General features: G+C 33.5%; 1 protein-coding gene across 9 annotated transcripts in view; it reads right to left on the bottom strand.

The window, feature by feature from the left end:
- LOC124408260 (rho GTPase-activating protein 21-A) overlaps window positions 1-21264 on the bottom strand; it is a 112651-nt gene that overhangs the window by 29123 nt on the left and 62264 nt on the right. For all 9 annotated transcript variants that reach the window (XM_046885090.1, XM_046885089.1, XM_046885088.1 and 6 more), the window contains exon 3: window positions 844-1008. In XM_046885090.1, the coding sequence (XP_046741046.1) occupies window positions 844-1008 (165 nt within the window). The remainder of the gene's footprint in view (window positions 1-843; window positions 1009-21264) is intronic.

Genomic DNA, 21264 nt, shown 5'->3' on the forward strand with positions numbered 1-21264 from the left:
AGGTACCTACAGCAGACGTATGAGGTAGGTGGACAAAAATTTATGCGTCTTATACTTATGCATGCACGTATACTCGAATAGCCTGCGAGAGACCTTGCAGAGGCAGAGGTAAGATGGAGATGGCAAGGGATCTCGAGGTACAACCCGATGCATGGCCACCGACAATTAAGAACGCGGTCTTCCGATACGATCGGCTACCGATACGCAATTCATCCGGTTCTCAACTTGCATGTAGATATATGAGTGTAATAAGCCAGCGCCAAGGACGATCTTTAATTAAATCATATATCATGCTGCACTAGAGTAACATTATTTAGTCATTTTCAACATGAGAACACCAGTTTTAAACGCCCGTTAACCTTTAGACTTTAGACTTTAGACTTTAGGCGGGATTTCATGAGCTTTAATCCCCTGAGAAAGTCCCAAAATTATTAGTTATGTTATTGGGGTAGCTGATAACGAATCTGGAATCAAATTTTCCAAATTCAAAACAGCGGATCCAATATACCGGAGAAAAACCCAAAAAGTTAATCTACGCAACCATTTTCCAATTCGATTTCAGATTCGTGATCAGTAACCTCAAATACCGAGTTTCATTGAAATCGAGTGACTTTTCAGACTTGGTCCGCCATCTTGAATTTAAAAATTTCGAGTTCAGATGCAGCGATCTCAAAAACCTCCGAATACAAATTTTTTATATATTTAGATGTTCTAACGGTCTAAAAAGGTTAAGCAGCAGTGACTCGATAGACTTTCTCAAACTATTTTGTTAGTTTTTTTCTTTTTTGTCCTAACCTAGCAAATTTTTTTTATCCCGAATACCTGAATGGAGGTGAGACTTACGTAGCAGGACTCGGGCGGGTAGACGATGAAGTGTCGCAGTGTGAATCCGAAGCCATTTTCACCGCGTCGAAGAAGAAGAGATCTCGGTCCACGCGACGGAGCCGGCAAGCTTTCTCGGTGATTGGTTGTATTCGGTGCTGGCGGAGGTGGCGAAGCGTGGCCAACCTGAAAAAGCAACAATTAATTGCCTGTAAGACAGCCGGCAAAAGCGTACTATTAGGTGCTATGCAGAAGGCGATCTTAAACCAAGCATAAAAATTTCTCTTCGTAGCTCGACGAAACTGTCGTCTGCGCAATGCTACGTGATCAAGAACAAAAGTCAAAACTTGGAATAAAATACTTTAATTTTACTTTCACAGGTTTGAAATGAATCTCAATATATCAGCCATTCCAAGTTTTGACCCCAAGCCAACGACGAATTGTCTTGTAAAAAACAGAGAAGAATAGTTATATATAATAAAAGAATGAAAACAATATTCCTTTTATTGTTCATCTTTCGAATGGTAGAAAATATGACTCACAATCAGTCATTGACATACTGCGGCAGAGTTAGTGGTTATAGTCAGGTGAAGGGATACGTCGACCGCGTATATCCGCAAGTCTATAACAACCAAATTGCACGAGGGGTTCGAAACGGTAACGACCTGCAGACCGCCAAGCCGATGTGTAGAACCATTTACGAGGTGGACCAGAGCAAAGCGGTAAGCCGCCGGCTGATTAGCGACTTGATTGCCCGGCGTTAACGGTCGTCGGACGGCTTGTCTAACGGATTAAAAACGTGTTCCCAGGATAAATTTGTCCGTTTCATTTTTTTTTTTTTTTCTATTTTTTTATTCCATCCGCCAGAGATAGTGTTAAACTCGTTATTCCAAGCAAAAGTATTTTTCCATTTAACAAATTGCACCTGACTATTGAACAGAAAGTAGAGAACAGACGTTGATTGTTTCGACGAAAGATTTGATCGGTTTTCGGTTATCTTTAACGAGTCATAATTATATTGAAGAATGTGTTCGAGATGAGTAACAGAGTATTTATTCATCGTTTTCTGATCATGAGTTTGAAGTTAGTTAACGTTAACGTGTCATTATCAAAAATTAAATTGTAGAATAACTTTGAAGGAGTCAGTTTTTCAAAACAATTTTTGTCTCGGTATTATTATTATTATGTATCGTTATACAGTAACGTCACTAATTTTATCCTCTGATGCGACAAAATTGAATTGAAACAACGATACAAAAGTAAAGAACGTAAGCTTCTTCGGATTGAAAGTATAGTTAGAATCAAGTTTGGAAAGCGATGATTCCAGCAGTGGTAAAAGTGGCTGCGGAGCAAGCATTGTTGAAAAAAATTACAAATAATGGCCTGCTACCTGCGGCCGTCCGCGGTACAAGCAAGTGACGGTGGGACAAGTAAAGGAGCTTGGAGATCCAACGGCGGCGGGGTTTGTTGTTTCTAAATATAGGACCGGCTGGCCATGCAGAATATGCATGTCCAACATACACCGATTCGCGTAGGTGTTACCCACGCAGTAATCAAGCCGGTTTTCAGCCTCCTCGAAAATCCCCCTCTAGGCCATCCATCCCCTGCTGCTTACGCATACATATATATAATTAATATGCATATATATATATATATTAGGGTGGTGCAAAAAAACCGACTACTTTTTTTTTTTTGAGTCTCGTGTGACAAAATGTTAGTTTTTCATATTTTGTTTGACTTTTAATTCATGTCGTGGTGTATTGTTATCGATTCTTTCTTACTAAATTAAAGAAAAAAAATTCATGAAATTTTAATATGAATATTAAATGATCGCTCGAAAAGATCTAAAGAAATGCACCAAAAAATTGAAAAAAAAATTATGAGCGACCTTACAAAATTCAAATTTTGAACTGAAACTTTCGGAAACTTATTTTTTTTTGTCTATAAATTTATACCGTACCGAGAAAAAAAAACAAATCGATTTTTGACGATTTCTGACGTTTGAAAAAATGTGGAGCGACCTCTTAAAATTTTTTTTTTCAGCTGTCATTTGGAGTGGGCTCTTATCGAGTTACGATGAAGTGAAGTCATGATATCCAATTTTTATTCCCTTCGACTATGAGAGCCAAACGAACGTCTGCACTGTATGGACGATTGGGAGCTTTTTGGCCCAACGTTTTTGGCTTCTCCATTTTCTCTTCCCTCTTCTCTTCTCTTCTCTTCGCTTCGTTTCACTTTCGTATGATACGGCAATAACGTCGTGATATTGGAACTAATTTTGTCAAGGCACAACGAGAAAACGACAATTCCACAGAATCGTGATACATTTGCGATGTTGTTTAGGAAAGTTGAGAGCCGCCGCCATCGTCGTCGCAATTTTCTTTGACCACAGGTTCCAAGGCGTAAAAGTTTATGCCTTATATCTTAGGGTTCGATGCATCCCAGAGCGGCTACTGCAGCTGCAACTAATCCGTATCGAAGATATATTGCAATTATATGCAACAAGATTTGCATGCAAGATGTATTATTATACATATTGTACAAGAAACTTCGGAGGTGGTAGCGCGGGTGCCTATGACTATGGCCTACCTCAACGGAAGTGCCGTGAATGGAGCCGCACGATAATCGACGTTGAATCCAATTACTTAAAACGGGTCCCGTGTTTTTTTTTTTTTTTCCCATTGCTTTATCGAAATATAATTTTTTACCAAATTTAACGAATATTTATGCGAATCGTGATCCCCTCAACATTTTTTTCGCAAAGAATAGATAATCTTTTAACCCTTTCAGTCGCAAAATTTTCGATTCAATATTTTTGCCTGAATTTTGTTACTCGAACGGTTTATTTGACTCGCTGATCACGATCATTCCTGAAGCCAAGATGGCGGATCTAATTTGACGGATGTAAAATCGAAAAACATAACCATCAAAATTCGATGTTTCAGGCCGAAGCTTGTTACTCGAGGGTTTTTGGGCTCGCTGATCACGGATCTGAAGTCAGAATTTGATGATTCCTAAATCCAAGATGGCGGATGTAGAATCGAAAAAAAAAGAAGCTGTTCAAATTCGATGATTCAGGCAGAAGCTTGTTATTCGAGGGTTTTCGAGCTTGCTGATCACAAATCTGAAGTCAAAATTTCGATATCCGTCTGATAGAGTGGTCTAGCATTATTCCCTAGCCTAATACAAACTAGAACATAGAAATTTTCGAGTTAGGACGCTGATCAAAAGAAAAAGAAAAAAAAAAAAAAAAAAAAAACAACAAATTTGCGATTCGACTTTCGAATTTGAATCGGTCACGCGCTACGAGGTGATACAAAGATAGCCAACAAAACTATTCTTCCGACTTTATTCTTCTGTACATTAAATAATTCTACACGCTGCAGATGATGTGCAGGGTTAACCTATACAAATCGTGCTTCAAACTCTTAGTTAGATAACACCGGCTTGTCAATGAATACGAACAAGTAACATCGCGAACGTAATTCTCCTCTCAATGACGGTACAATTTATACAATACATATCATCATCATCATCATCATCTCGAATTTGCCCACCTTGCATATGACGCACGCACCCAGCGGGCGCGTGTAAATACAGTTTATATAATTATAAATGTACATTGTGTACTCCACATGTATGTACATACATACATCGTACTCGCAAAAGCTATGATATGATCTGTGATGTGGTCTTTAATCCATGCCTAGTTTGTCTCTGCGTCACACACCTACGTGCAATTTATAAATATACTTTATGCCTTAGAATATGTATATTTTGTAGGTATATATAATGCACGCCGAGGAAAAGAATAAGATAGAGAGAAATAGAGAGAAATAAAAAGAGAGCGAGAGAGAGAGATGGTCGTAAAACCAGTTAGTTCTACGGTAGTTTTTCTTTCAAGTCGTCGTCTTTTTTTTCTCATTTTTTTTTTGTCTCACTTCTTTTTCACACACTCGTACAACGTGATGGGAAAGAAACGGGGTTCAACACGCGAGGATTATAACCGCGAGACGAGCTGCGAAACGAGAGTTGCTAGATACAACCTTATGTATGTATTATATGTTTATGGTATAAGGCATAAAGACGACGAATTAATATATACATATACGTATGATGTATATGTGTACATATTAGGGTGGCGCAAAAAAACCGAATGTTTTTTTTTTTTTTTTTTTTTTTTTTTGAGTCTCGTGTGACAAAATGTTAGTTTTTGATGTTTTAAGAGCTCACTTCAAAGGACAGCTCAAAAAAAAAATTTTAAGAGGTCGCTCCAAATTTTAAAAAATGTCAAAAATCGTCAAAAAATTAAATTAAAAAAATTATATTTTCAGTATTTTGGTCGATTTTTAATTCATGTCGTGGTGTATTGTTATCGATTCTTTCTTACTAAATACAAGAAAAAAAATTTATGAAATTTTAATATGAATATTAAAAGGTCGCTCGAAAATATCTAAAGAAACGCACCAAAAAATTGAAAAAAAATTATGAGCGACCTTTCAAAATTCAAATTTTGAACTGAAACTTTCGGAAACTTATTTTTTTTTGTCTATAAGATTATACCGTAACAAGAAAAAATTAAAAAAAAAAAAATCGATTTTTGACGATTTCTTACGTTTTAAAAAATGTGGAGCGACCTCTTAAAAATTTTTTTTCCAACTGTCCTTTGGAGTGGGCTCTTAAAACATCAAAAACTAACATTTTGTCACACGAAACTAGAAGAAAAAAAAACAATTATCGGTTTTTTGCGCCACCCTAATATATATATACACGTATATACGGTAAGTAAACGCGAGGACAAAGACGACGATAAATAACGATAACGCAAGATTAACAAATTGCTGGCACTTTATACCTCACGCGTATATAATATAATTTATGTACCTACATAACGTAGGTATATACGTGTATATATATATATAAGGTAGAATCGACACGCAACGAACGAATTATGTCTAATTTTCAATTTACACATACGGAAGAAATTTATTGTTATTATGATCGTCACGGTGTAATATTCACGTCCTAGATTTTAATAGACGGTATATGCATATATACATATATATATACTACGTGTGTATACGTGAAGATAACGGAAGGAGAAAAACTAGGAGAAAAACGGAATACCGACGCTTTTTTTTTTTTTTTTGCACAAAAGTTCTAGTCCGGTGTTGAATTGTTTCCTAAATAGAAAACAAAAAAAAAAAAAAAAAAAAAAAAAATCAGAAATCAGAACGTGACAAAATCTTTCCTAGCGGCACGACGACGCGATTCTTCCGGGACGTTTCACACCGATTCAATCGATGTGTCACACAGAGTTTTTTGCGATTTCAGGCAACGGGCTCGTTTATAATAAATCACTCTCGAAGCATATCGTTAAGTAATATTATAATAACTACTATAGAGAGTACATAAAACGAAGTTATATTTCGGTTCACCGACACTCGTACGTAGATAAGGTTGATGGTTGTAAGAAGTTCCGACTTTGAGAGCCGATCGCGAGTTATATTCTTAATATCTAGGGCAAACTTAGGGCCTTCCCATAAAAACTTAATGCTATCGAAATAAGTTTCTTCGTCATAACGTTTCTCTATTTTATTCAACGATATACATACGATAGAAATATATATGTATACAGCAAGACGTTGCTCATAAATTCTTCCATCATCATCATCATCATCATCATCATCATCATCATCTTCTTCTTCTTCTTCTTCTTCTTCTTCACGTCACGCATCACGCATTACACTCGAAGGTAGCAATTTTCGCGATAAATTTCCAAACGCAAAAATTTTTCACATCTCGTCGTGAAATTGCACACCATTATTTCATTACACTCTTCAGCAGAGACTGAAATCTCCCGAATGACTGACAGACAAACAGACAGACAGACAGACGTTTTCTTTAAACATTTCAAATTTCTTTTTCTTCCATTTCTTATCTCCTCCGATATTACACGTTTATCCTTGACGTCAGTTATACGTTCAACGAGTCACCGAAGGTGTAATAATATTGCATCGTTCAGCCGTTAACCAGTCTCCTAATCGTGATTAGGCCGCGAGCATGTCGCGTGTATTAGAAGTTGCGATTAGAGCGTTATTGTGCAGATACGAAAGGCCGAAAAGGTTTTCGAGGTCAGGAATCGCAGTTTCGATATTTCATGGTCGAGAGCCGTCCAGCGTTAGTTGGTAGAGTATTCCCAAGTCCAAGCAGTCCCGAACGAACGCCGTTAATGACTAATTTGTTTTCGTTCGTCAGCGAGTGGTAATAACTTCGGTAAACATTTCCGAGTGGAATTTTATCTCATGCAATATATAGTGACACGCATATTTAGTATATAAGTTTATACAGTCAAAAATAAGTCTTCGACTGTATACAAACTGTGGAATAAAAGATTTGTCAAGTTTTTCTTTTTCCATAGGTAGGTTAGGTGTGTATATTAGGGTGGCGCAAAAAAAACGACTATTTTTTTTTTTTTTTTTTTTTTTTTTCGAGTCTCGTGTGACAAAATATTAGTTTTTGATGTTTTGAGAGCTCACTCCAAAGGACAGTTGAAAAAAAAAATTTTTAAGAGGTCGCTCCACATTTTTTTTAAACGTCAGAAATCGTCAAAAATCCATTTTTTCTCTCGTTACGGTATAATTTTATAGACAAAAAAAAAATAAGTTTCCGAAAGTTTCAGTTTAAAATTTGAATTTCGATAGGTCGCTCATAATTTTTTTCCAATTTTTTGCTGCATTTCTTTGGATCTTTTCGAGCGACCTTTTAATATTCATATTAAAATTTCATACATTTTTTTTCTTCAATTTAGTAAGAAAGAATCGATAACAATAGACGACGACATGAATTAAAAATCAAACAAAATACTGAAAATATAATTTTTCTAATTTAATTTTTTGACGATTTTTGACATTTCAAAAAATTTGAAGCGACCTCGTAAAATTTTTTTTTTTGCGCTGTCCTTTGGAGGGCGTCTTAAAACATCAAAAACTAACATTTTTTCACACTAGACTCAAAAAAAAAAAAAAAAATATTTAGTTTTTTTGCGCCACCCTAGTATATATATATATATATATACATATAGTCGATTCTTTTCGCTTTTTAATCCACAGTAATAAGGTAATGAATAAGATACACGTAAAGGAGTGTCTTATACTTATGACTCAGGCTAGTCCTCCCTTTCTACGTACCAATAATGGACTCGGTCCCTGCAACAGAGAAAAAAAAAACGTATCCATTAGTCGTTTGATCGATGGATCATCTATTCGATACTAATAGCTGACGATAAAACGAGGGATTAATTAATCGCTCGAACGTGACTTAGAAAAATTGGCAAATTCTTCAGCAAGTTTTCAGTTCTGCGTTATTCGTACGATTTCATCCAGCGTATATACCTATAACAAGTTCAACTTCGACTGATCGAATGCAAAGCCTTCTGTTTTCGATCAGACCGCCCTGCTGTGCCAACGCGGCATGTAATGCATGAGAAGATCCGAGCAAAAGGTTATCTCGTTTTTACACACGCCAACCAGCCTCTGCAGGCATATAGATGAACAGATCGAGGTTCGTGCGTCCAGATCCTCAGCGGCAGTGCGATGCGATCATCGCAATATAATAGGGGTAAAATTCAATGATTAGGTAAAGACAATTTTAGCCATTTTAACCCCCCCCCCTCCCCTCCCTGCCCTGCCCTATGAGTAAGAAGAAATAAATTTTCTTGTACTGCCTCTCTCACTTTTTAGTTAAGATTTTACCTATAATTTTCATTCATAAGCTTCAAATTGTACAAATATGAAAACATTTATGATTTTGAAAACTTATTATCAGATAAAAATTGTTATCACAATAACAATATGTATATAAATGAAATTGTATATTAAAAATGAAAAAATATATCTCATAGTTTGTTGAGAGTTTGAATAGAAATTTTTTCTACTTTTTCAAACTACCCTACTCAATTTTCTCTGCGATTTTTTTGTTTTTTGAAACATTGCTGTAACATTCCGACTTGTAAAATATTATTTAAGAATGATTCTCTCCCCCCCCCCCCCCCCCTCCCTTGAGACCCTTACGTAATTAACGAATAGCCCCTAAGCCGAATTAGCAATTTGTTATATCTACGTTGCGAACAGAATATTTATCAATTATTATTATTATTATTATTATTGTTGTTGTTGTTGTTGTTGTTGTTGTTGTTATTCGTCGAGGTTTGATTTCTTTTCACTTCATACCTTTCGCTATACCAAATAATTGGGAATCAGATGCTTTATCATAAGTTCAACACCGTCCCCTTAATTCCAAAATGTGTACATAATTTTCATTCGATTTGTAATAGCTCGAAATAATAAATCTAATTAACGAACGAATGAATAAAGTTCAATCAATCGATGAATCAACTGCTTATACATAAATTCCTGCTTTTATTCGACACAACACCTGACGTGCACTTCGTCGTCGCGTCTTCGCATGCATTTTAAAATTCACATTATACGGATATGCCTGATTAAATATTGCGATAATGATATAAGGGATGATGTATACAATATATATAGATATACACATATATGCGTGTATAATATGCACTAATGACATATTCGCAACTCGTAGTCGTGACGTCGTCGTCAGGTAGCCATTGTATTCGGATTGATTAGTCGCCGCGACTTGATTCTAACGTCTTATTTTCAACTTTCTTTTTTTTTTTTTTCAATTCCTCCGCGACATATTATAGACATAACAACATATAAACAAACGTATATCCGAAAAATCGAGAGAAAGAAGAAAGAAAAAAAAAAAAAAGAAAAAGAGTACAATTATCACTCTTACAGATATACATTTGCATTAATATTATTGTTCCTATCTTCGTATTAACAAATATATTCGGATGATTTTGATACGAGGGGCGTCGTCGATAATAATCGTATATTTGAATGTATATATATATATATATATATATATATATATATATATATATATATATATATATTTTCTATGAGAAGTAACGTTGGTTTACTTATTTTGCATGCATAACGACTGCGATTCTTCGGTTGAGAACAGAACGATGAATGAATCAATTCGGTTATATAATCGACTCTGTTATTTGAATATATACATATATTACATATTCTCAACCTATATGTATATCTATATGTATATGAAGCGTATGAGACAGACACGCGATACGGTGTGAAGAGAGAAAGAAAGGAAAAAAAAGGAAAAAAGAAAAAAAAAAAAAAATAGGAGGCGTGTGCAATATCGATCCAAAAATAATCCATCGAGAATGTTTTCTTCATACATAGATATAATCGTGCAGTAATGTAATAGATATGCCGTTGCTGCCCACAATAAGGGAAGAATAGTCATATATATATATATATATATATATATATATATATATATATATATATATATATATATATATAAAGCAAATATGTAGCTAGCTGTAATAAAGCCAGATGATTAATTAGCCTATGATCGATACGCGTTTTTATGTTTTTTTCTTCTTATTTTTTCCTTTTTTTCATCACGTGACAAACGAGACTGCATTAAACATCCACGTTTTAGCAAAAATTTTATACGACAATAAGTTAAAGTTCGATATCTCAAGAAATATCGATCTGAGCAATCAGGTCTGCAGGACATTTTTTGTAGAAAATTGTATTTCCAACAAAGTTTTCCTTCACATTTTTTTTGGTAAAGTTGATCATTTCGGAGATAACAGCAAAAAAATGAAGAATTTTGGATAAAAATCAACTATAGTGACCTGTACCATCTCACCAGTGTAAGTTGGACTCACGACGTTTCAGACACTTTCGAAGATCGTTCAATTCTGCGTAAATTGCGACCAAGACCAATGTGATATCATAAAATTCCACTGAGTTGTAGAGATTTGAAAAAAAAAAAAAAAAAAAAAAAAAAAACGCTTCGATTCACGTGTATTTTATATGGGAAATCTTTTTACGCCCTACATGGGCGAGTACTTAATATTAATATTAAGGGATATAACTTTTAGGGAATTATTTGTTCGACATATAGAACAAAATTTTCGATAGGGACTGAGGTAAAAAACAAAATCACCCTAATATATACATATATATAATTATATATACATATTATTAAACAGTATATAAAACCAAAGCTCAACCCCCACGCGACAATAAAATTTCGTCTCGCGTCTGTACATTATATGCATATAAATACATTTTATATGTATATATATATATAATTCTAAGACAATAAATACATCGTTGTTTGTATTTCGCGACGAACCGCTGTGTTATCTGGTTGTTTTTTCTTCAATTTCTTCTTCTTTTTTTTTTCATTTTATTTCGTTTTTTCTCTCTCTCTCTCTCTCTCTCATTTATTCCCTTATTTTTCTACTTTTATCCCCTCGGTTTTTGTTTGTTTATTTTTTTATTATTTCTTTTTTTTTTTTTTTTCTTTTTTCATTCTTTCTACGCCTCTTCCTTGCTCTCGCCACGCGAAAATCTAAATTTAAAGACAATATAAAAAGTAAAGCAGCATACCACCCCGTGTACGTTTAATTATGCCGCGGTCGGCGATAAGTTCGAATCGTTTGGTCTGTTCGACCAGCTTCTCTAAACTTTAATCTTACACCGCCGTCACTCGTAATATATATATAATATATATATCGAAAGGTTTTTATGGCACCTGCGTAGTGTGAGGATATAATGAATAGCCACCTTAAGCATAAACATCAACGATCCGATAATAGAATCAGTATACATACGTCTATATATATATATATATATACATATATATAACATAAATTTTACTGTTTATAACACACGCTGATTGCCTTGCGGGATGAATTTTAATGAAAAAGAGATTCATTTGTTTTACACCGCAGCCATCTTGTTTATCGCTATAATATATTTCATCGTATTCATTATTTATCTTCAGTTGATGCAAGGGACGACGAAATTGAATCGAATCTATCGTTCATATCGTTCTTTGACTCGGTATAGATAAATTTTTGACAAGTGTAAAACGTGAAATTATCTAGCTAATCGACGAAAAAAAAAAAAGAAAAGAAAATTTTTGTACATTATACAAGGTGTCCGAGCGATAAATATTCGTAAAAGAAAAAAATTATACTTTTCTTCTAAAGTTTTATTCGAAACCGGAAACGGCTACGCGGTGTAAAATTATTATCATATCTTCTTCGGATTAAGACTGTGTGGAAGGGAAAGCAGAACATCTACTGCCGTCTGTATAATGATGATGATGATGATGATGGTAAAATAGGTGAACAAATTTCATGTAACGCGTGTGTACTTGTGTGTGTGTGTGTGTGTGTGTGTGTAACTGAAAAGGTATAACATTACACGGAAAACCCCAAGTAGCCGAGTAATATTGTCAGGAGTTGTAGAAACCACGAAAAATAATCAGCGGTCAAAAGCAAGAATCGTTTTTCTCGTATTCGAGGCAACAGCATCGATACAGAACTCTCTCTCTCTCAGCAGATATATCCGATTCGCTTTAGCCGCACGGGAATAGTTAATTTTTGTTAAACATAAATAAGCGTATAAATGCATTATAAGCAAGATTTATGTTATGGATATTTAATTCGTTAGACGAGTATCGAGAGTGTGAAAAAGAGCAAGAGAAAGGGAGAGAGAATTGCAAGGAGGGAAAGTTTCAACTTTTAAGCCAAAGCTAGCAAAGTCACAGAATATACTTAGATCATAAGAAACTTTGGTAAACCGCTAGAGGATCATATTTATCTATAATTTTCTACCAGCCGTTTCTCTTTCAAAGATAAATCGTAAATTTTATTTAAAAAAACAAACAAACAAAAAAAAAAAAAAAGTTATTATTCAATATCAATTTCACATTTTTTTACCAAATAATTTCAACATCTGATTAGATTCTAACAATCTTCCGGGGGAGTTTCCTGATCACTTTATCCAAGTCTGAAAAATATCCAATCAAATGAAAACAAAGTATGTAAATGAAAACCGTTTCAATTCGTAACGGAATGCCCCATAGACGTGTCGTCAAGTCGGTATGATAACGAGACTGTCGTTCGTAAATAATGATACATTTGCAGTCGTATGATTATAAATAAATGCATGCAACACGTCTACCATTGTGACATGAGCCAGCCAACTTGTTTGTCCAAACCGAACGACCTGACTTATATATATATAGAGAGAGTATATATATAATATAATATATATATACTGCATTATAAGTGACACGCAACGTGACGGAAGTGACCGCAATTAGCCTGAAATCGGACAGACATCGCATCGGTTGCCACCGGAGGCCTCCAGGTATACATACAAAAAAAAAATTTTTTTCAAAGATAGATATATAGAGATAGATAATACAGATCCGTAAAAATAAATGGCTGGATTTTTGTTTCGACAGGATTTTCATATTTTTGAACTGCGTAGCAGTTGTTTCGAAAAAAAAACTGCAGAAGTTTTAACGTTTTTTGCGTTTTTTTCAAAAACAGCTATCGATGATAGATGTAAAATGACTCGATCATTGCGTAGAGGGGAAAATTCTACATCGAATTGTATCCTCGTGTGTCGTAAATGGAGTCGGATTAACAAGTTAAAGGAAAAAAAGGAGAAATTATTTCGCCAAAATTCTCCAAATTTCGTCGATAAGTAGAATTTCTTTTTTCTAAATTCCGTTATAATCCGAATCCGTTTCCGCCATACGAGTAAACGATTCGATGTAGAATCTTCAACTCTAAACGATGTTCAAATAATGTTCTATCTACCGATATGAGTATTTTTGGAAAACCGCCCAAAAAAAAAAAAAAAAAACCGTCGAATTTTCCTATTTTTCCCAAAAAACACCGGTTATCCAGAGTTAAAAAATTGCTCAAGATTTCAATTCCTGAATGTCTAAGAAACAAACTCCTGTCGATAGAAAAAACAAAAATGCAACGATATTCCAAATATTTTCAATTCAGACCTTTTTTCACTGGATTAAAAAAGAGAAAAAGAAAGAGAGAGTGAGAGAGAGAAAATCGAACGCGGGTGTAATATAATATGTAACACAAATATACATGATACACGTTATATATCAGGTATACAAGATACGACTTTGATCGTCATTTAGGATAGACTCACAGCTCCGTAAGCACAGCCTTGACTCGACTTAATGAGACTTTAATTAAGACGAATGAATCGTACCGAATTATTTCTCATGTGCCGAGCTGATTCCGAGTAGCTCCGTGCTTGACTAATAGGCGCGTGTAACGTATGTACGTTGCATATATATATATAGGGCATTCCAAGTGAAATCGAGTAGTCATTTGCCTAAAGTCCTCAGATCTTTGGATAACTTTTTTTTTTCGCATTTATTCTACTTCAAAATAAGCACAATTTTTTTTTTCAAAGTATTTTCTCGTTACTGCTTTAGTGTAAAAAAAAAAAAGTCCGTTCGATCAATGACAGTTTCGAAAATCAATATTTCAACTTTTGTTATCTCATTTTCGCATGTTTGAAACTTCGATATATATATATATATCGATCGGTTATTGGCAATATTAACCCTTCCAACTTTTGACAGATTAAATCGACGTTTCAAAACTGCGTACTTGCACAAATATATAAAAACGTTAATAGAGTCAAATTCAAGTCAAGTTCTACATATACAAAAACACAGGTATAATCATGAGAGTAAAGTGAAGAATTTGGACAGGTGTTTCATGATTCTCGGCACGTGCCGCACGTGAGCATATGCCTACCGCCCATTTTCACACTATTGCACATGTGTAATGTGTATACAATTATACATGTATATGTATATAAATATAAATATAAATATATATATATATATATATATACCCGAACCGGTAAATGACGCGGTACAATTATCGACGACAGATGGTTTGTTCCTCACGTCGTGTACAAGTAAGTATGTAAGAAATAGAAATAAGGGTGCAGACAGTAATTCGACCTCGATATTCGTCGCACGCAACGCCCTTAATTTATACATATATACATATATATATATATATATATATAGGTTGTTTAAACAATATAGAATGACAGACAAGCAGCGAGTTTAATTCACGATCAGTTTCGAAGTATTTCATTCAACGCTATAATACTACATCAGTAATCATTTGATGGATAAAAATTTAAAAAAAAAAAAAAAAAAAAAAAAAAAAAAAACACAACCAAACATCAAGGTGTTTGAAATTTCATGAAAGCAGAAATTCACGGAACTTCGAAAATCTTCGATCATCCAGAATTTCTCGATGTTTCGGATGTTTTAATTTTTCTCACTCTTCCACTTTCGAAACTTGAACTGTTTCGTCACTGTTTCGTCGATGAAAAATTTCAAAATTTCCCCGCTTTCGTAATCTTCTAAATTCGGAATTTCAATCCCGTCCCAATTATTCCAAATGTTAATTTTTTTTTTTTTTTTTTTTTTTTAACAGGTGTTTTATTGATTTCCAGCGTTAACTTGTTTCGATGGTAACAAAAACAGAGGGGAAAGAAAAAAAAAAATTTTCAAGTACGCAGGACACATTTTTCATATAAAATACGTAATTTATTCCTTCAATTTTTATATATATATATATATATATAAAACAAAAAAATAATAATAATAATAACATGAAAAAAAAATAAATAAAAAAAAAATTTCAATTTGTAAAAGTGGAGCGTAAAAAGTCGTGCGACAATAATTCGGTCGGCGTTTCAGCCCTGCAAGATCCGTGCGTCGGCATGGCATGGCGTGGCAGGCAGACCGACTCGATTTATTGTCCCGGAAGTCCGCAAGCCAGCGAACGAACGAACGAACGAACGAACGACCGGATTCCGTGTCGCTCGAGGGAACGGTCGAAAACCTGGCGACCTCGGGAACCCGATTTATAAATCCTCCGCAGGATATATTTATAAAAAGAAATAAAAAAACAATAAAAAAAATCACGCCTGTGTCATCGAGATAGATATATACATATATATCTCGAATATCTCTAATATATATATATATATATATTCGACGCACGAATTGATAAATTATATTCATTACAGGTATAAGAACAATGGGATCAATTTTCCCATGTATATATATATGGGGTATTCCACGCCAACTCGAGCAGTGTTAGAGCCCCGACCATCTGAAAATCGTTTCATGTTTTTTTCTAACATTCTACTGGGTAAAAAACGCGACTGGAATTTTTTTCAAATTTTTTTACCAAGTCGTTTATTTTTTTTTTTTTTTTTTATATATTTCAAGTCGATTGCGAATGCCCATTTTTTAAAATCTCAAAAAAAAAATTCTCAAAAATCCAATGAAATTACACAAAACACCCAACCGTGTTAAGAAAAACGTGGGCAGAATTTTTTTTTTTTTTCTATTTTTCTCACTTTCCAACCATTATTTCATGGTGAAAAAGAAGAAGAAGAAAAAAAAAAAAAAAAAAAAAAATCGTGAAATTCGACGTAACTAATTTTCAACCTCAAACAACAACCTTTGAACCAATAGATTTACGAAAAAAATCTCCAAGAGACCTTATTCGTAGATCGTCTAATTTCCTACAAAAATATATACTTATTGCTATTTACGACACGCCAATCCGTTGTTGAGTAGTAAAATACCGAAAAAAAGAAAAAAAAAAAAAAAAAAATCGCAAATAAGCGACATCTAAATATTAATATCAAGAGGTCAAATTTTTACAGAATTTTTTTTTATTTTTTCCCCTTCATCTTGACCGATATTTTCACAGTGACACCAACGTAAAGAAAAGAAAAAAGAAAAAAAATCAAAATTTTCATTCTCTCGGCCCACCCTAATATAAAATACGTATAAAATGATAAATGAACCTAGCCTGTGCTACATGCGTGTATATGAATATATATATACACTATACATAATGTATGTACCTGCGCATTTACAGGTATGTACGAGGGATGGACACGCGGCACCTGCAACAGCAGCAACAGCAGCAACAGCAGCAGCAGCAATGCTCTGTGAAGCGTGACATCTGCTTCCTCTCCCCACTCGTCGTTAACCGGCATTTCTACCGTAACACAACAACTCGTGTGTGTATAAAAATATTTTCCACGTCCCTTTGTCCTCGCGCTTCTCTACACCTATCCTTTTTACTATCTCATTCTTTTCCATGCACAATAATCTCTTTCTCTCTGCACAACTAAATTTCATTTTTTCCCTCCGTTTTTATTTTATTTTATTTTTATTTTTCTTCATACCTTACACACACACACACACACACACACACACACACACACACTTTTCTTGCCACTGTAACAACAACGAACGAGTTTCACACGCGAACGATCATAGGAAAAATAAATCTATAAAATGTAAAAAATTAACAACTCGTCGAAGCATATATATATATATATATATATAAAATAATATGTTGTAGGTACAAGATGTAAGCGTAATTTCGATGAGGATTATCATTATTGTTGTTGTTGTTGTTATATTTTATTTTTATATATATATATAAAGCCTGCGTGCAACGTAAAGCCTATTATTTGCTTTTTTCTTTACTTTTCTGTAGACTCAACTTTCCACGCCTTCTTTTGTCTCTTCGAAACGCGTTATATTTATCTCCTGGACCTCAACACCCTCGCACCGAAAACTTTCACAATTCTCCTTTCTCTCTCTCTCTCTCTCTCTCTCTCTGTCTCTATCGGTGCAATTTGTATACATATAAATACACATATCTATATTTATACGCACTGCAGTTTACACATGTATATATATATATATATATATATTATGTATACACAAAAAAGGGGGTCGACGCTATTTGCAGTAGCAAAGTTCAAAAATTTTCACCAATTTTATCGTACGCATATTGTCGTCATTGTTTCTCACAATCAGTGGTGAGAACAATGCCTACGTAAACCTATAATCATCGTCATCATTATTATTATTATTATTACCGTTGTTGTTGCTGCTATGATTATATTTAAACATACACGTCGGAATTGTAAATAGAAAGTACAACTTTTTACTATTATTTATTTACAGCAAAGGTACTTTTTTTTAGTGACGATATACAACATCAAACATTTCGTACGTATAAAAGAAGAATGTAAAAAAATTTCAAAAAAAAATTTTCTTCCCCCAACGTCTGAAAATAATCTTCATTTTCTTTGGTTACGATTAAAACGATTTGAAAAAAAAAACAAGGGATTCAACGTATTTCAGTCCTCCAAAAATAAATATTTTCTTAAGTATACCGTTTTGCCTCCTCCCCCCCCCCTCCCCCCTCCAATACGTATATACATATGTATAAATATATATATATATATATATATATATATATATATATATATATATATATATATATATATATATATATATATATATATATATTATAGATGTATGTGTAGATATCCAGCTTTTGATGTACGCGTCTGCACTTTAGATAATTTGTACATACTATCCATATTAAGCATGCAGCGTGGATTGGATGCGAATTAAAGCGGAAGGGAATAAATTTAAAGCCTAGAAGAAGTGAACCAGGTCACGCACCGTGAACTGTTCGAAGATACGTGAATATAATACAGGTGCGTGTGTGTGTCTATATATATATATAGTGATAGTGTAGTGATCGATAGTAGAATATAAAGATTGTACGTCGATGTTATAATGTATAATATACATACATATATGTATATATAATAAATATGTATGTATATATGTTTACTCTTCAACCACGTGCATAATATCTACGCATATCGTGACGTGTTATACAGTAAAAAAAATTTTTTTTTTTATATTATAGTATAACAGATACTCCATTTAACATAAGTTCATTAATAATAAACGGATATTAATTGAAAGAAATTATTGCATGTTTAAATCTTTAATATAAATATCTTTTAAAATTCAATTTTAGTATCTTCGTGAAATTTTTCATTCATCATGGTACGGTATATTAGAAAGAGACTGGGTTGACATTATAATAATTAATGAACGTACGCAACTCGGCGCAGATGATAATTTCTATCCAGCGGTAAAAACAAGTAAAATCATGAGCAGCGATAGCAGATGCAGAAGTAAGGAGATAAAAAAAAAAAAAAAGAGGTAATCTCGTCACAGGTACCTACGCTAGTTACATTATTTTTCGTCAACTTCTTCATCGTCACGAGAATACATATTTACAGGAAAAAAAATTACTGGGCCCCGTCTGGGCCCCGGTAAGGAACGCTAGTCGGGATCTAACCGGGGCTTAACCGGGAAAGAATTAGATTGCAAAGCAAGCGAGTGCCAAAAAGGCTTTTTTTAACACAGCGACTTTTATTCGGTTAAATTTTTTTTCTCATATGTTGTCCTTTTCATTTAGCGTTTGTCGAACGATTAAACGTTTGATCGGTGTGTTTATATTTTTAATTTTTATATAAATATATAGGTATATACATACGCGAATCCCTGCATTTTTTACAAGTTACGTAAAGCAATCGTTGGGAACTTACGGCGAGGAAAAAATAGAGAAAAATAGCAAAGAGATACTATTTGTCATCGGCTCGACTACTGACGTCATACCTCCGCATGCTGATAGATGTAATACACAAGACCGTATTCATGCGATAATACGTTACTTCTTCGTTAATTGTAGCGTAACGTAACGTAACGTAACGTAACGTGCAACTTTTACACCCAAAATATATATAATTCCGAAACCGGATATATCAACTTTACATGAGGACTTTACGATAATTTGATTGATCTATTATTATTATTAACCAAATTCGACGAATCGGTCCAAAACAAAAAAAAAAATTGTTATTACACAAGCATGAAATTTGGCAAAAAATAAATTTGAGTTTGAAGAACAGTTTTTTGAATATTTATTTCTCTTTCAAATCATAGTCAAGTCTATTGGCGTAAATTTTTTTCGATTTGCAAAAAAATTATACGCAGTTCAGATCGTTCAGGGATGCGAAAAAGGAATTTAAAAAAAAAACACATTTTTTATGAACAAATATTGTATATATAATACGTATAAGAATCTATCACGGTTTATGCAAATCAAGCAATTAGATACAAAAAAAATTGAAAAAAAAAATATAGAAAACCTGAAAATCTAAGCATAAATTTCAATCATTAGTTGTAAAGTATAATAATAATAATGTATATCATATACATATACATTGTATACCATGATTATAATATTCTTAAAAACTGCGATTATATCTCGAAACGTCGGAATTTCGGATCGACGATTGAATCGCGAAAATGATCAAACTTGTATCGAATACGTAAGAAAAATTCAAATCCGACGACGACGACGTTTCACCGCGATCGAGGCGAACTCCAATAAGTCGTTACGTAAGGTTTCCTTCCCATTCATTCAGAGACCCATTCCGTGCACATTCTCTCCGAAGTTTTTTGTTCCCTTTGCCTTTTTTTCTTTTCGTTGTTTTTCTCTCTTTAATTCTATTTTCTTTTGTGTTTCGTTTTTTTTTTTTTCTCTACTTATTTTTTTTATCTTTTTCTTCCGCCCGGATTGATTACGTCAAAAGTACGATTCAGCCTGACGTATTATCTCTATCATTGTGTGTATATAACGTACAAACCGGTAGGTACAGTCACTACCGGAAATTAAGCTTCTCATGTGTATAAAATAGTAGGAGATATCGCACGGCTAAAGGCCAAAAAACAAGTTCGGCTGTGATCTTGGGAAGAGTTTTAATCTCTCCGAATGATAAGGATAACCTCGTGCAATCGATGTTAGATGTATATATAATAATAATAATAATAATAATAATAATAATAATAATAATAATAATAATAATAATAATAATAATAATAATAATAATAATAATAATAATAATAATAATAATAATAATAATAATAATAATTCGCAATCACTGTACGTAAAAACCATAATTGTCTAATTTTCATGTAATCTTTTGAGTCACACGTTATTGTGCTGAATCAATTTTTATAACAGAATTGAAAGGATGAATTTAACATCTTATTCTATGGTTTTTAGACTCCCTGATGATAAATCTGATATCAGATTTTCAGAAAATTCAAGATGAAGGATCGAACATTGCGGACGTAAATTTGAAATTTAATCAAACGCGGTCAGAAAAAAAAAAAAAAAAAAAAAAAAAAACTCTACGCCAGTGGTTGTCGGGATGGCTGATTGGATTCGCAGTCTTGAATTATCAAAATCTGATTTTAGATTCGTAATAAGCGAGATCGAAAACCTCTGGGCAGAGTTTTTTCTCCGGACTCAATAGAATTAAAATTTTACGTTCGCCATATTGGATCCGCAGTCTTGAGAATTTTTGAAAACCGATTTCAGATTCGTAGTAAAATTTTGTAAAAATGTAAATTTTGTAAATTAAAAATGTAGTCAAAATTTTCACGATTCATTCTCTCAGTAAATTTGTTTTCTAACAAAATAATAACTTAAATTATATCGCAATAATAACAACTCTCGAGTATTGAAAACCT

This window comes from Diprion similis, chromosome 7 (assembly GCF_021155765.1).
Source record: "Diprion similis isolate iyDipSimi1 chromosome 7, iyDipSimi1.1, whole genome shotgun sequence".
NCBI classification, from domain to species: domain Eukaryota; kingdom Metazoa; phylum Arthropoda; class Insecta; order Hymenoptera; family Diprionidae; genus Diprion; species Diprion similis.